Source organism: Sycon ciliatum, chromosome 10, assembly GCF_964019385.1.
Source record: "Sycon ciliatum chromosome 10, ocSycCili1.1, whole genome shotgun sequence".
Classification (NCBI taxonomy): domain Eukaryota; kingdom Metazoa; phylum Porifera; class Calcarea; order Leucosolenida; family Sycettidae; genus Sycon; species Sycon ciliatum.
In genome coordinates, this window is record NC_088652.1 from 24,709,981 (window position 1) to 24,727,110 (window position 17,130).

The 17,130-nt window shown below is 46.7% G+C and overlaps 1 protein-coding gene across 1 annotated transcript; it reads left to right on the forward strand.

Moving 5' to 3' along the window:
* Positions 1-7,098: 7,098 nt before the first annotated feature.
* On the forward strand, positions 7,099-15,798 carry LOC135825947 (uncharacterized). The gene is made up of 2 exons (XM_065338590.1): positions 7,099-10,891; positions 14,689-15,798. The coding sequence occupies exons 1-2, from the start codon at positions 7,128-7,130 to the stop codon at positions 14,921-14,923; spliced, it is 3,999 nt and encodes a 1,332-aa protein (XP_065194662.1). The 5' UTR covers positions 7,099-7,127; the 3' UTR covers positions 14,924-15,798.
* Positions 15,799-17,130: the final 1,332 nt, after the last annotated feature.

Here is a 17,130-nt window from a genome sequence, read left to right on the forward strand (position 1 = left end):
TCCAAATAATTATTAGTGCTAAATAGTGATATTATTTGTGTTCGTTTTCTGGACTTGAAAGTTGTTGCATCGCATTTTACTTGCAGTATCACCCTATGCAGTATCACCCTATGTTGTACCTAATATGTTGTACCTAATAAAACTGAAAATAAAAAAGAATGAAAGAAGAAAAGCATGAACAATGACGGTCGGTTTTTGCTGTACAAATACCTAAAACGGTAAAGGGCAAATACTTCGTGATGGATTTTGATGGATATGAAAACGCTTAGAGTATTGTATTGTATTGTATGTTATTATTTTACTTGAGCATTCCCAACAGACCCTAAGGTCTTCTTACAGGGTGCCCAAGATTATTGAAATTGTTAAGCTCCTGGCGAAATGAATTGGGGATATGATTTGTGCAAAGGGATTCGGGAAGCGCATTAAAGCGGTCAGCACCAAGGAATGAAATAGTTCGGTATCCAGCTTGAGCTTGCACAATGGGTAAGGAAAGGGAATAATTGACTTGGCCGCGGGTTACTCTATCTGTGTGAGCGCAGTCACGGCGAAGGGAGAACATGTCAGAGAGGAGTGAACTGCAGATATTGTGGATGCAAAGGAACACGAAGAATATGGACTTAGTATGATATCTTTTGTCTAAGCTAATTAGAGTCTAAGCTAACTATGTGATATCGCTCAAGCAGGTATGATGTCCGCGTGAATGTGTCATGCTCAAATATGCATCTAAGTGCTCTCTTACTTATGCGTAGCAGCTGATCTCTCACTTTGTCAGCGAGGCAGTGGACGTAGGCAGTGCTGGCGTATTCCAGCTTGCTCCGGACTACTGACAAGTAGAACTGCCTTCTGGCCTGGACAGCAAGGTTCCTCCTTCCACGTCGAAAAGCACCTAGTTTCTTTCCGATGTCTTCCCTGAGGGAGTTAACCTGGGCACTGAAACTTAAAGTTGAATCGAGAGTCAGTCCTAGATACTTAACTTCGTCAGACGAGGCAATAACAGTCGAACCACAGACAATGCTCAAGTTAGGTGGAGGATGTGAGCGTCTGCTGTGGATCAGTAGTACTTGGCTCTTGCTGGAGTTCAGGAGCAGGCCACGAGCTGTGAGGTGCTGCTTCACCACTGAAAAATCTTCTTCTAAGTAAGACATGAGAATTCGTGGACACTTTCCAGAGGCATACAGGGTGGTGTCGTCTGCATAGAGAAGGCATTGGGAACGCAATGGCAGAGCAGGTCAAGAACAGTTTGTATCGACTGCAAACCACTCGACGAAGGTAGTTCAGCTCATGTACCGCGTCTTTGCAAGGCAACAAATTGGTAGAATGAGCAGAGAGTTCAGTTTGCGTCGCTTTCGCTCGACTAAAATCATAGCGTAGGGCCCTGAGCTTCCAAGCTCTCTCGTTCTTCTTCTTCTTATTAGTATTATTATTATCAAATTTTTGATAGGGCAATCCCCACACGCCTAAGGCCTTCTTACGGGGTACCCTAAAATGAACTAAAGAAATGAGAAACGAGCGAAGCCAATGAGGTGACCACACGCGTCCTAAAAACACACGAAATGTTTTAAATAACCGACGAGGAGACAACAGTCGTAAAATAGCAATGAAAAATATCAATTGTGCACTCATAATCATGTATAAACAATTAAAATGAAACAATTCCAGAACGTTTTCGTGTGACCATCATCAGTGGAACATCGTCACATAGCAAGAATCACTAAAACAACCAGTTATATAGCTAGAGTAACATGAAAAGAAGCGTGAGAATGCAGCACAGCTAGCGGTTATGCATAACGCGTGTAGTGTGAAACTTTTGCAGTGTATCTGAGAATGGTAGCAGTAGATGAATGTGGCAGCTGTGAGTGCGTGTGAACAAAAACTGGTGAGTGTGTATTATTTAAAAAGTGTGAGTGCTACAACATTTTCTTTTTGCTTGCATAGAACAGGGTCACGTGTGCACACTCACCAGTTTTTGTTCACACGCACTCACAGCTGCCACATTCATCTACTGCTACCATTCTCAGATACACTGCAAAAGTTTCACACTACACGCGTTATGCATAACCGCTAGCTGTGCTGCATTCTCACGCTTCTTTTCATGTTACTCTAGCTATATAACTGGTTGTTTTAGTGATTCTTGCTATGTGACGATGTTCCACTGATGATGGTCACACGAAAACGTTCTGGAATTGTTTCATTTTAACTGTTTATACATGATTATGAGTGCACAATTGATATTTTTCATTGAAATGTTTTAACTTCAACCATAAAACTGGAAACGGATGAATACAGCTATCATAACAGCTGACAGCACAGAGTGGCAGAGCGACATAAGTAAGTTTAGTTATGCTAACACGAGAGTATACAAGAGTACAATTCTACTTATAGACTACCGCCGAGAACCAAGTAGTCGAAAGCTACACAACATGGGTACCGGTAAACCATTTTCACATGTACAGATGCAAAAAGGTTTGAACGTTCCGGAAAAAGACATTATTTGCAAGACACATTGGCAGGACTGGACGAACAAGGCAGACTCCAACATTCTGCAGCCGTCGCGTTGCCGGTGTTGGGGTGGCAGTCATTAGGGGTGCTTTTGATGCCAACTACTGAACTAGTATAGCAGACGAGTGAAAACTGGTCACATGCGTAGCCCGCAGTCGGCTGTGGTGTGGTGTCCCCAGCGTCGTCTGAATCATACACAAGCCTCTTGTACGGGCAAAGCAAATTTGCTTACATAATGTTATGACAGAAAATCTCAATACCAAAAAACAAAAAAACAACAAAAATGAACAAAACGTCAAGAATCGGAAGAAAGTAAAAACTCAATCCAATTCCTTGAAGATGGCAGTTGGCGGTCACGCTGCAACAAAATCACCAAACGTAAGTACTAACAATGTTGAAACATGCACACCAGCTGCTTGCATCTGTCCCGCTGGCATTAAAGCGCTCGTTCCCACACTGCAGTATTAGTGACTGGAACTCCCTCCCCGCCGCTCTTCTGTCCCAGCCTCCCCACAGCAAGGGAATGCAAGTATTCAAAACTAATGTTTATCGCCATCTGCGAAGCACAAACTGGCTCTGGGCAGTCGACTCGCTATGATGATGCTCTCGTCGTTCTCCTCTATCCCTATCTATGCACCACAACTGGCTCAGACAACTGACTCGCCATGATCAGCCATGATGATGCTTCTCTCAGTAGCAGCCCTTGTAATTTGTTAATAGTCTCACAGTTTCTCCCGCACACTCGCTGATGTTAACCCTTCCTCTCTTTTCATTTTGCTGACTCGTACAGCTCTATCTTTTGTTTTTGGTGCGTGTTTTTGGCCGTGATGCCGAGACCTCAGATCGGCAGAGCCGTCAATGCCCCACCATCACTGCTGCGTCTCGGTGCAGCCCCTGCTCAATAGTTGTCACGTTCGTTCTAGTCTCAGTATCATTGTCTTTCTTTATTATTTTCGAGTTGGGAATGTGAACATAGTAAAAATAAAAATAAATAAAAATAAAATGGTTGCAGGAGACAAACTACAAGTAAGCAAGCAACGCATACAAAGAAACAATCAGACAATTAAAACACGTTTAATACCGTCTAGGCCACTGACCTGGACAGGCAGCGGTGCAAGAAGCCGTGGTCTCGCCTACGGCCATATGAACCCCTGCAACCGCGGAAGCATGTTATTGCCCAACGGAGCAGGGTAAACGACAGAAGGCTCCGTAGCTCACCCATCACTACGGAGTAGGCAAGCTCGCCATGCTTCCCCACCAGTTGCGATGCCAGTGCCTTCAAACACAATGTCGTCTCTTTACCGCACATGCCGGAGGTACTGAAAACGAGAGGAGTGAAAGCTCCACGATCCACTCTGTTCACTCTGTCACAGTACGTTCTTTTTTTGCCTTTCGTCTGAATCATGGTCCCCAATGTATTCCCAGCTAACTAGCTCTATCCAACACTGATACACTCTACATAATCTACCCGTAGTTCAACATGGCATGGTTATACATCTAGGCGAAAATCTCGCAGCACTATAATGGTGTGTTGTTGCGCCGGTAAAAAAGTCTACATTATTGTTGCAAACCGCGTGGTTTTTCGGGCACTAGTCATCTGCCTTCTAGGTTTCACTCCTTTTAGTGCGAAACTGTAAGCTTCACCGCACTTATGGCTATGTTGCGAAAAAGTGGTATTAGTCACCTTTGCCGATGTTCCTTCCACTTTAGTTCTAGTGGCCGTGATTTAGCAGGAGCGGCCAGGTGTGGATGATGGCGGAGGTGGTTCTGATGGCGGCAAGTCATATCAAATGGTTGAAAAGGTGTCAGATTCAGACCAGTGGAATGAATCCAGGGAGTAGTATGATACCGGTATTGCACTGCTCCCTGGTGCAGTGCTGGAAATGGCATGCTGTGGTATTTCGTGAGGCTGAGTGCAGTAGGTATTGTAGTACTCCCTGATAAGAAGGTTTTTCTTTCTTTTATGTCTGTGGTATGGAGTTTTTTTATCTTGGCTTTTGGCTTTTCGATTGGTTGATTTTTGACCTTTCTCCAGTCATCTCCTCCGCTATTTGTCCTCCAGACCAAAGTCAGAAACTGATAAAAAATGGTGATCCGGCCTGCCCACGGAATGCACAAGAGACTGTGCGCAGGTGTAATTCACTCTCAGCTTCAAGTTCATACCGTGGGGTACACGTGACCAATCCAAATCGTCAGCACGGCACTCACAGTAGCGTTTTTTTATTTATTTTTTTACTATGTTCACATTCCCAACTCGAAAATAATAAAGGAAGACAATGGTACTGAGACCGGGACGAACGTGACAACTATTGAGCAGGGGCTGCACCGAGACGCAGTGGTGATGGTGGGGCATTGATGGCTCTGCCGACCTGAGGTCTCGGCATCACGGCCAAAAACACCCACCAAAAATAAAAGATAGAGCTGTACGAGTCAGCAAAGTGAAAAGAAAGGAAGGGTTAACACCAGCGAGTGTGCGGGAGAAACTGTGAGACTATTAACACATTACAAGGGTTGTGACTGAGAGGAGCATCATCATGGCTGATCATGGCGAGTCGATTGTCCGAGCCAGTTGTGGTGCATAGATAGGGATATACTCGCGAGAGCATCATCATAGCGAGTCGACTGCCCAGAGCCAGTTTGTGCTTCGCAGATGGCGATAAACATTAGTTTTGAATGCTTGCATTCCCTTGCTGTAGGGAGGCTGGGACGGAAGAGCGGCGGGGAGGGAGTTCCAGTCACTACTACTGCAGTGTGGGAACCAGCGCTTCAATGCCAGCGGGACAGATGCAAGCAGCTGGTGTTGGAGCTGGTGGTCATGGCCAATGACACTACCATGCTCGCTGCGAGTTCTGGGGCTGGATGAGGGGAAATGGCGAGGTGGCAAAACAGAGATCAGCTGCGGAGGGCCAGGCAGGTAATGCAGCTTGTATAGGCAGGCAAGCGAGGCAACAGTGCGACGGATGGCCAGGCTAGGTAATAGTGCACTTGGACCGATGATTCGCAGAGCACAGCATTGGATATGATCCAGGCGTTGCAGGTAGCTGGGCGGAGCACCTATCCAGATGAGGGGGACATACTCCATAACCGGTCGAACAAATGCCTTGTGTCTGTCCCCGGGGAAAATTGCAATTCCGGGGCCGCGTTTTTCCCGCGTTTTTTGCGATTTTTAAAAGACCGCGTTTTCCGCGATTTTTGAACTTTTTTGTTGCACTACACGTACACACAGTCACTGTTCGGTCAGCAACGTCTCATCGTGGCGGCTTTTTACTCAAATATGACGAGTGCTTACACCAGAGACTTGGAACTGATTGATTTCACTACATACTCACTGAAAATTGCCGCACATCAATATTATTCACCGCATATTTACCGCATATTTACCGCAAATTCACCGCAAATTATGCCATATTATGCCGCGTTTTTCCCCGCGTTTTTTGCGATTTTTTCCGAAATTTTCCCCGGGGACAGCTTGTGTACTGTGGCGCGGCCGGCTGGAGAGAGAATGTGCGCTGCACGGCGCGGGAAGCCAAGGCGTTGTTTGGCTCGAGCGGCAACCTTCCGGAGATGAGTGCTGAATGACAGCTTTGAGTCAAAGGTCACTCCAAGTAAAGAGAGAGCCTTCTCCTCAAGGACAGGAGTGCCGCCGAAGACAATGCGAGGCAAATTTATGGGGGTTCTGCGGAGGGTGGCGGTCATGGTTTGGGACTTCGACGGTTCGAAGGAAATCCGACATCTGCGGTCCCACTGATGCAAGCCAAAGCGATCAACAGAAGTCTGGAGGTTCAATGCTGCGTCGGCTGGGGATGTGTCGAGGGATATCACCGTGAAACGAAAAGATTTCTTTGGCGGGTAGTCGGCAAAAAACTAAGTGACGGTCAATTTAGTCCTTCGCAGTGGAGCCATTTCAAATGTACATGTACATGAGCTTCAAGTACTTACATTACAAGCTCGTGACTGATATCTACCTACCGCCAGAATATGCTGCTTATCGCGTCTATAAAAAGAACAGATGGAATCAGTTGACCTCCATCTGTTACTCGTGGCGTTTGTTGATTACAATCTTTTCGTTTTCAGGACACGTACATGTACTGAACAAGTAGTGTAGACCTGGGGCCATTGCATTATTGTCAATGGCCTAAAAAAAGCGCCAGACCAGAACAGTTGGCGTGGATTCACGCTTTTCCGCCTGTCCCGCGATATCACCATCGCAGTAGGTCTAGTCTAAGCGAGCGAATTTGAACGTACCGTGCAGTACAAAGCATGCAGCACATTTCAAGGAGTGTGTGAGACGGGATGCTGGTTCGCACAGCAACGGCGAGAATGGTTTCCTGCTCTGTTCTCCATTTATTCTAGGTGCAAAGCTAGCTAAGTGCCTTGAAACAGTGGACTAGCTCTCAAGTCGTCTCAGCTCTAATCATAGTTCGTCTCTAAAAGACCAGTGAGTTCTGGTTCCCTATTGCTTCAGTCGTGCCTATCGTAAGAAAATCCGCTTCCCTACCTGGGGAACTGAAGAGCACATCAGTGCCCTACATTCATGGTGCATCTGCATTTCTGAACGTGAAAACAGCTTTGACAGGGAGGAGATAGAGTCAGGTATGGACGTTCGGATTTCAAAGTGTTTCCTTACAATGTTCTGCATTTCGCTAGTGTCCTGGTTTGCTATGACCTCTGTCGGAGTATACGTTGTCGAGATACCTGAACCCCTTGGATCACGAACTGCAGATGCGAGTGAAAGCCTTAGCCGAATGATCTATCCGTCCTATCCTTATGGCGACGTTCCACTGAGATTAGCTTTCAGTCCGCGAACCACTGTACTTATCAAGGATAACGTCCACAACGAGCCCCTGGAACGTGTTGTGGAATTTGTTTTGGATACCGACAATGTTTCACTCTGTACCATATTGGGGTCTTACTTTTCAACCGAAACTACATTTCAAAGCTGGAATTTCAAAACTTTTTTGGCTACTTTACCAGGTGGCCACGCTGAATGTCTTTGTCAGCAGACGATTCAGCCCAGTGTAACGACATCACCAGATCGGCGCATCTTAGTCTTCTTTGGTTTTGGGGCGGGTCAATGCTCCAAGTTCATCGTTCTTTACAATGGTATTACAACCATCACCAGTGTACTATCCGCAATTGGTGAGAATACTCCATGGGCATTTTCACCTGGTCTTGTTACCATACCGACCAATACGTCATCGTCGATATTCACACTCATATCATACGGAGGATCACATTGTAATAATTTCAGCGACGCGGAATGTGTCCGCTTCTCCACGGATATCTTCCAGGTCACAATCGACATATCAGACCCATCGGTACCAGTAAAGTGGATAAAATCGGAGCATCAGTTAGCAAATACCGGCACTAGGTCTCCAAGCCCCCGAGCAAACCCCACTCTAATATCTATAAGTGATTCCCAGTTATTGCTGTTCGGTGGAGTGGAAGCACATGGATATTCTCAACCCATCCAGGTACGAATGTTAAACGATTTCTGGATTTTCAATATTGAACAAGGCACATGGCTCGAACTGAAATCCAATTTTCCATCTACCTACTCTCCTGAGGGCGATGTGAGTATGATGAGGGAGTTTTTCAATACCTTACAGGTTGCCTATTTCAGCGTCTTCCGATCACTGATTGTGGCATACTCTGTTCCGCACGGTCCGTTTATCCTGTATCTATGCGCACTGTCAACCCAAGACAAGGACCCAGTTCACTGCGAAGCTAAAGGGAAACTTACAGACTTATATATACAGAACTATCCGCACGACATCCCTTGGTTTTCATTGTTGTCCGACCAAACCGACGAATTCCATATCGTCTTTCAAAGAATAAGAAGCACGAAAAGTTTCACCTTGCATCAGTGCGTCCAATGTCAACCCAACACGTCCCAGCTATCGACCACGTATAAGCCACATATTGATGTTCGAAGTCATTTTTCAGGCTTCCAGGGTTGCAATACAGCCCGTCCTCTGTCTATACCCCTTTCTGACAGCATTTCAATATACATTTTTATTGGTTCAAACTGTCCAGAAAGAACAACAGCTCGTTATGATATTCGCTTTACTCGTTCGCAGAGACCAACCCCTATTGTTGTGTGGCAACTTCTACACGACCGATTCGGAACATCAACAATAGTCGCCAAGTATCCTTCATCATCGCCTCTGCTTTATAATCGAGCGGGCTTCACATTCACGTCCGTTCAGCCATTCATGGGAATTCTCTTTGGAGGTTCGAGGATTATAAACAAAAGCTACGATTTCCCTAGTTCTACTTGGTGTTTGTATATCCAGGTTGATAGCCAAGCTCGAGATTCCACAGTCTACTGGCGACGCCTTACTACACATCAACCCCAGCCCTCGCCAATGCCTCGAGAAGACCATGTGGCATTCAGCCACAAGAGCCACAAGAGCACACATCTGGTGATACACGGTGGGAATAACGATATACAGATGTACGGCGACTTATGGCTACTGCAGATGACAGATGAACAGTCGTGCTCCGGTACGTGGACCCAACTGACTGATAATGTTTTCGGTGAGAAACTGCCTCGTCTATACGGTCATTCAGCCACTGCGTATGGTGATGACATCATTCTGTTTGGTGGTTACAACGCATTCAATGAAGAAAGTCCAAGAAGCGTCAATAACACACGTGACAATGGAGATGGGTTAGCTATGACTGATCACTTGTTGGTGATGTCGATCAAGAGCCTTTCTTTCATTCATCTCCGCAAGATTCCTTTGTCACAACAAGTTCCCGTGCGGGTCTTCCATTCTTTGTCTTCTTACTTGAACAATTCATTTTTACTACTAGGCGGATATTCATTTCGTAGCCGACCCACGAGAGCTGCATTTCTTTTTCAATTGCGGGCCCATGGAACGAAAATCACAGTTAAGGTTATACACTTTTTCAACTTCACCATCTATGGCCAACGTGTGATCGATGACCTTATCTTCTCAGGTGGATTTAATATCGAACCCGATGATGTAGATCAAGCAAGACACAGTTTAAAATTTCTGACATTGAACAGTTTGGAACATTGTCCATTGGGCTATGGATACTCGGAACACCGTTCCTGTGAACCCTGTCCTATAGGATACTACTCGTCAGCTATTGTTGAGAACTGTACAAGATGTCCTGGTGATTTAACGACACCAGGCATTGGGGCCTGGAAATGCGCTACCATATGTATGGACAGCTACTGCAATGGCCACGGTACATGCAAGCTGAATAGAGATGACAAGAAGTATTGCAACTGCAAGTTTGGATACCTACCGGCCGACAACTGTCGCACACCCGTAGTCTACCTTTCTCAGATGGCAGCCGTTATATTTTCCTTCGTGCTTTCTCTGTTCATTGCGTTCCTATTGAAGTTCATTCGAAAGCGTCGCGACTTGAGGAAGACGGAAAAAGAGTTGCAAATCCAGCATGTCCGTCTCCAAAGGTCCCTGAGGAAACTTGGAGAACTGAACCGGGGAGCGCGAATTCAATGGGGGGACTTAACAATCAAGAAACGACTGGCATCGGGGACCTACAGCAAGGTGTATATTGCAAAGCTCAGTGACATGGATGTTGTAGTCAAGAAACTTCCCAAGCGCTTCAATCGAACGCGATGGCGTACATCGCCTTTTGACACCTTCTTAGAGGAGGCTGAGACACTGCGATCCGTGTGCCACCCAAATATTGTCCTCTTTCTTGGAGCAGGCCAGGACATAGCGGACAAGTGCCCATTCTTGGTTATGGAGTACTTGCGACGAGGTTCCCTCTACGATAATCTGCATAATCCACGTGTTCAACTGGAACAAGAGGATATGCTCCGGTTTGCTCTGGACATCGCTCGTGGTATGCGATATCTGCATAGCTCTAACCCTCCACAGATTCACCGTGATCTAAAAAGTCCAAACCTATTGGTCAGTGATAAGTGGGTGGTGAAAATCGGAGACTTGGAGTTCACCAGATATCTTACCCTTATAGAAAACGAAGATCGTTCGCAATCAGGGCAGCAATCCACTAACGGTGCCCAAACCAACGCTCAGGCAGCAAGCGTTCTTCACGATCATTCAATAGCAGACAGCGGCGAAAACGAAAACCTGGTTCAACGTACGGTCTCTGAATGCCAGAATCTTTCACATCTACCAATACACCACAGCGGTAGTGATACGGCCAGTCCAAGTCTGTGCGATGAGAGACAATCACCATCTGGAAATGATAATCATGGTGAGGATACCATGGTAGCTGACGACGCTGACAGTACTCCACATCACTGTTTCACGGCCTCACAGCTGCCATCACGAGTTGGAATGACGTGTGGTGTTGGAACTGACAGATGGAGAGCTCCAGAGACACTGTCTGAGAACAGTTACACGGAAAAATCAGATGTGTATAGGTAAGTTGATGTGATCTTAGATTATGTTTGTCCAATTAAATTACAAAAAAATTAACGGTTCGTGTGAGACTCGGCTGGAAGTCGGGCTTTCCGCGTCCATAGGAACGCCACCACCCTTCAAGGATCAAGGCGCAAATGCAGCTCCTATAAGCGGTGGGAGGTGAGTAGATCAGCTCAACATCAAGTGGTCAAAGACCGAAAATCCCATTAACTGTATCCATGTTTTCCTCGTGCCAGGCCACGAGTTCCCAATTAACTGTGGGTCGCAGCACGGCTGGAAAAATCCTTCCGCTTCCAAGCAGGACTTGAACCTGGTACCCTCTGTTTCTCAATCATGATCTTAGACCATCACACTATGCCTGCCTGCCAAGCGGTGCTTGAATTCAACGAACTTTTTTTTTTTTTTTTACTATGTTCACATTCCCAGCTCGAAAATAATAAAGAAAGACAATGATACTGAGACTAGGACGAACGTGACAACTATTGAGCAGGGGCTGCACCGAGACGCAGTGGTGATGGTGGGGCATTGATGGCTCTGCCGACCTGAGGTCTCGGCATCACGGCCAAAAACACGCACCAATAACAAAAGATAGAGCTGTACGAGTCAGCAAAATGAAAAGAAAGGAAGGGTTAACACCAGCGAGTGTGCGAGAGAAACTGTGAGACTATTAACAAATTACAAGGGCTGTTACTGAGAGGAGCATCATCATGGCTGATCATGGCGAGTCGGTTGTCTGAGCCAGTTGTGGTGCATAGATAGGGATAGAGGAGAACGACGAGAGCATCATCATAGCGAGTCGACTGCCCAGAGCCAGTTTGTGCTTCGCAGATGGCGATAAACATTAGTTTTGAATGCTTGTATTCCCTTGCTGTGGGGAGGCTGGGACAGAAGAGCGGCGGGGAGGGAGTTCCAATCACTAATACTGCAGTGTGGGAACCAGCGCTTCAATGCCAGCGGGACAGATGCAAGCAGCTGGTGTTGGAGCTGGTGGTCATGGCCAATGACGCTACCATGCTCGCTGCGAGTTCTGGGGCTGGATGAGGGGAAATGGCGCGGTGGCAAAACAGAGAGTAGCTGCGGAGGGCCAGGCAGGTAATGCAGCTTGTATAGGCAGGCAAGCGAGGCAACAGTGCGACGGATGGCCAGGCTAGGTAATAGTGCACCTGGACCGATGATTCGCAGAGCACAGCATTGGATATGATCCAGGCGTTGCAGGTAGCTCGGCGGAGCACCTATCCAGATGAGGGGGGCATACTCCATAACTGGTCGAACAAATGCCTTGTATACTGTGGTGCGGCCGACCGGAGAGAGAATGTGCGCTGCACGGCGCAGGAAGCCAAGGCGTTGTTTGGCTCGAGTGGCAACCTTCCGGAGATGAGTGCTGAATGACAGCTTCGAGTCAAAGGTCACTCCAAGTAAAGAGAGAGCCTTCTCCTCAGGGACAGGAGTGCCGCCGAAGACAATGCGAGGCAAATTGATGGGGGTTCTGCGGAGAGTGGCGGTCATGGCTTGGGACTTCGACGGTTCGAAGGAGATGCGCCATCTGCGGCCCCACTGATGCAAGCGATCAACAGAAGTCTGGAGGATCAATGCTGCGTCGGCTGGGGATGTGTCGAGGGATATCAGGCTATACAAGGTAGTATCGTCGGCGTACGCCTCCAGGTGGGCTCCGGGTGACAGGGTCTCTGAGGCGTCGTTCACGTAAATCAGGAAGAGTGTAGGGCCGAGTATGCTCCCTTGGGGAACTCCTGCTGATATGGTATACAGCGATGAGGTTTGGCCGCCCACCAAGCATTGAATGAACCGTCCACCTAGGTAGGAAGAGAGCCAGGTATGCAGGGGGCCGCCAATGCCAAGATGGCGGACTTTGTGGAGGAGGCCAGCATGGGACACACGGTCGAATGCTCCGGCAATATCCACGGCTAGAATACGTGCTGCACCGCCTCGTCCGACGGCTGTGATCCAGGTCTCGTGTAGAGCCTGTAGCGCATCTGAGGTCCCGAGGCGGCGACGAAATCCGAACTGGTGGGGTGTCAGGAGTTTGTAACGCTCAAGGTGATTCATGAGCTGACGATTGATAACGCTCTCCATGATCTTAGAGATTATGCTCAGCAGTGAAACTGGACGATAATTCCTTAGGGCGGATCGTGAAGATCGCTTGTGGATTGGAACCACTCTGGCAGTCTTCCACATTTGTGGCTGGACTCCGTGCTGGAAGCAAAGAGCAAAGAGCTGACACAGTGGCTTGGCAAGTTCTCTGGCGCATTCCTTCAAGACACGAGCGGAAATACCGTCGGGTCCAGTCGCCTTTGACATGTCCAAACTAATTCCGTTTTACCTAACTGTGGTATCAAAGAAGAGGTTATTAAAAGGTAGCACTTGGATGGATACCCAAGGATTACACTTGAAAAGGAAGTACCAACATTTTACGTGTTATTCGTCGCTTGTGTCCAACACAAACAGGAATAAGCAATAATATGTTGTAACATGTATCATTTTGGTCGTTTCTTTGAAATTATATTATATTAAAAGTTCACCCGAGCTCAGTGGTTTTAAGCATCGCTGGCTACAAGCGAGGGTCCCTGGTTCGTGTCCTGGTGGTGACAGTCCATGTTTTCTTCAGACTTTTCCCGTTTGTGTCTTTCCCTCAAACAAGTGAATATTAAGTTAAAGGTTATCGCTCTCTTCGTATTGACTCCCATTGATTTTCGCTATACCCAGTCAAATATTCCTGCATATTTCACTCCTTAGCGCTATATTGACTGCTTATATTTGACTGCTTATCGATTGCGCAGTTGAACGGTGCCTAGTGCAGCATGGTCACTATATATGAGTAGGTGATCGTGCAACGGTTGTGAAATCATAAAACCGGGATTAATGAGGTAATCGTTCTGGAATTTGAAATACCAAATGTTTGTCCTGATAAAATCTAATATTGACTTTGTACTTGGTCAGCATAGGAAATAAAAGCCGAGTAAAAGACCGAGCCGAATACGCACTACGAGTAGTATATTTTCTAGAAGATACAATAAAACTGGTCCTGGTTTCTTGTATGTCAGCCGAAGAGGACGCGGCATTTGTTCGTGGATTTCTGAGTCCTGATTGATGATGATTTATGGTGAAGAGCTCGAAGTTTGTGGTTTTCTTTTCTGTGATAGGTTTTGCGTCTACAGCATAGTTTTTTTAGAATAGCATACCAATAATAACTGACATATTTTTATATTTGTACCGAGTTCGAGTTCTATTTGTGCCGAGTTCGAGTTCTCCTGTATATACTTACATACCTTCTGTACGAGGGTGTGGCCGATTCTAGTGGCTGAAGAGTGTGTGTTATATTATGGGCCATTGCAGAGTGAGTATCGTCAGCAAAATCGAATGCCCATTTTGTCGCTACTCTGGAGAGCGTGAAACGTCTGATGAACATTTTCCCTTGAAAAAACACTATATTTCTGGAACACCAAAATTGTGGTCGAGTATTTGTGTGTCGTTGAGCAATAGTAATAATAATTATTATTATGTTCCTCTGTGTGTGTGTGTGTGTGTGTGTGTGTATGTGTGTGTGTGTGTATGTGTGTATGTGTGTATGTGTGTGTGTGTGTGTGTGTGTGTGTGCGTGTGTGCGTGTGTGTGTGTGTGTGTGTATGTGGATGGGTGTGGGTGTGGGTCTGTGTTTGTGTGTGTGTGTGTGTGTGTGTGTGGGTGTGGGTGTGTGTGTGTATGTGGGTGTGTATGCGCGTTTGTGTGTGTGTTTGCATATTTTTGTGCTTGGTTTTCGTATGGTCTCTTTCTCTTGTAGTTATGGCGTGTGTCTGTGGGAGATATCTACTCGTCAGCTTCCCTACGCACATTTGTCGTTCCCGGAGGACATCCATCAAGAGATCATGGATGGAAACACGCCAGTCTTTCCTCCCACCACTCCCTACCCATACCGTCACCTGGCTGAGAAATGCATGAGCGACGAGCCACGTGACCGGCCCTCGTTCCAGCAGATATTTCATGAGCTTGAAGGTTTACAGGTATCGGAGTGTTAGGAAGCATGTGAGGTTGATGCCTAATATGGTATACGGTGAATGTATTTCCTGCCCTCTCTCACCATTGCTGCCCCCACTACATATCTAACAGGCTACCAAAATAATAATCTGATAAACTATCACAGAACGTTGTACACGTGCAACTAGCACAACATCACAACTTTACTTGTGGATGAGCAACAGTGAAGTATCTTGCCGAACACCTATCCTACTCTTCACAGAGTTGTGAAGTTGAGAAAAAGGTCGGAGCAAAACCTGCTATGTTCCGCAAGATCAGGGACAATCTGACACCAGCTGCGAGAAACACCTTCTACTGCTCATTTAATCAAGCACACCTTGCGTATGGTTCTAATGCGTTTGTACACTGCCTTCACACCACACAACATGATAGACTAACTCGCATTGCTATCCGCGCCGTTAGGATTGTTTTTGGTTTCCCTTGGCCCTATGATGTTTCAGTCTTACACACCAGATATGGCCTTGCTCCTATTGAACTGCGGTATCAGCTTTTGTCTTTCGGGCCCTAGGTGGCATATGTAGTACTCTGCTCTCTGATTGCTTCTGCCTTCTTTCCGCCACAACACACACAGCTGCCCGTACACGTTCCCAGTCCATGGATTCACTTGCTCTACCAAAAGCACGCAATCGTTATGGCGTATTCGATTTGAGCTTTCTGGCTTCTGACATTCGCGCTTGCTCCTCGTTTCATTATTCCGCAAATCCTGTTCTTTCTTTTTTACGAGAAACCACAAACATCGAGAACAGAATACTAGGCATGTGCGGATAATGTCGGCAGAAAATTGGCAGAATTCGGTACTTTTTCTGGTAAGTTTCATGCATGTTTGGTATGTGGAGAAAGAAATAAAGCAGAATTCGAGGAATTGCCCGCCATAAGGTTTGTATGGTTCTGCCAATTTCACTGCTTTTCGAGCAAAATCTGCCAACTTTTCGAGCATTATCCGCACACCCCTACAGAATACTCAGTTACTGCATGATGGAGGTGGTTGCAGACGCAACTGTGGCGGTGAAACTGGAGCATCTCCGCCGACCTGAGGTCTCGGCGTCAGTGACACTTCAGTGCACCAAAGAGTGGGGAGGAGTAGGCACAGGGGGAGGGGAGGGGGAGTACATTTGTATAGAGGGCCGTAGAAAATGGAAAGATGATACATGTGATAGAGTAAAAAAGGGGGAGCCAGGGTGCAAGCGGAGAGGGTGTTCAGGGAAGGTTCAGAGGGTACCTGTGGCTGGGTGCCAGTCTCGACTGCGGAGAGACTTGTAGGCGCCTTCCTTGAATGCCTGTGTTCACTTCTACGTGGGAAGGTTGCGTAGCACGGCAGATGGGAGCCTAGGAGGTGCTTCTTCTATCGTCATAGGTGAAAAGAATTGTTTGTTAGCTCCATATGGGCCATATCTAGGCTTCGATATTGACAACTAGTGTTTTTATTGGCAGGGGAAACTGGGAAGTACAAAACCAATTTTAGAAGAGGCCAACTCCTATATATAGGGTTTTGAAAATTCTGGACACCTTTGCACGAGAGGGCCTGTTACGGTAAAAGTATTATTATTATTATCAAAGTTTTGATAGGGTAATCCCCACAGGCGTAAGGCCTTCTTACAGGGTAACCTAGAAATGAAAGTACTGAATTACGGCATAGGTGCAGGGAAGAGCATAAGCGGACTGCAGCGGGGAGTGTATTCCAACGGTCGGAACCGATGAAAGAAACTGAAAAGAGACCGAAACGAGTTTTAGCTTTTGGTACAGTGACAGACGAAGATACCTGAGAGCGAGTGCAGGAATTGGTACGAGTAGAAGTAGAACGAACGCAAAAGCAATTAGTAAGGAGGGTAGTAGTTAACTGATTCAGGACACGAAGCACTAAGATATAGAGTTTTAACTGATAGCGCACAGACAAAGGGAGAATGTGATGGCGTGCGGGATCACCCGATGCGTCAGAAAAACGAGGCATACTGAACACAATGCGTAGAGCTCCATTACTAAGACGGACTACCGCCTCCTCATGCTTCGTATCCACACCGCCAGAATTAGTAATCTCCTGTCCAAGCGCCTACGTCGCCAGACTGAAGGCGTCACTCGGATCAACGATCCAAATGCGTATGTTGTCCCTGCCACCAGGCGAGTCTCTGGTGACTGTCGGCCGCTCGTTTCTGCTGTTAAATTATGGAACGCCCTGCCCCAAGAGTTCAAG

Excerpts from the sequence above, each read along its gene's own strand:
- LOC135825947 (XM_065338590.1), top strand. The coding sequence starts at position 7,128 with ATGTTCTGCATTTCGCTAGTGTCCTGGTTTGCTATGACCTCTGTCGGA. Across the intron at positions 10,892-14,688 it reads GAAAAATCAGATGTGTATAG|TTATGGCGTGTGTCTGTGGG; the intron begins GTAAGTTGATGT and ends TTTCTCTTGTAG.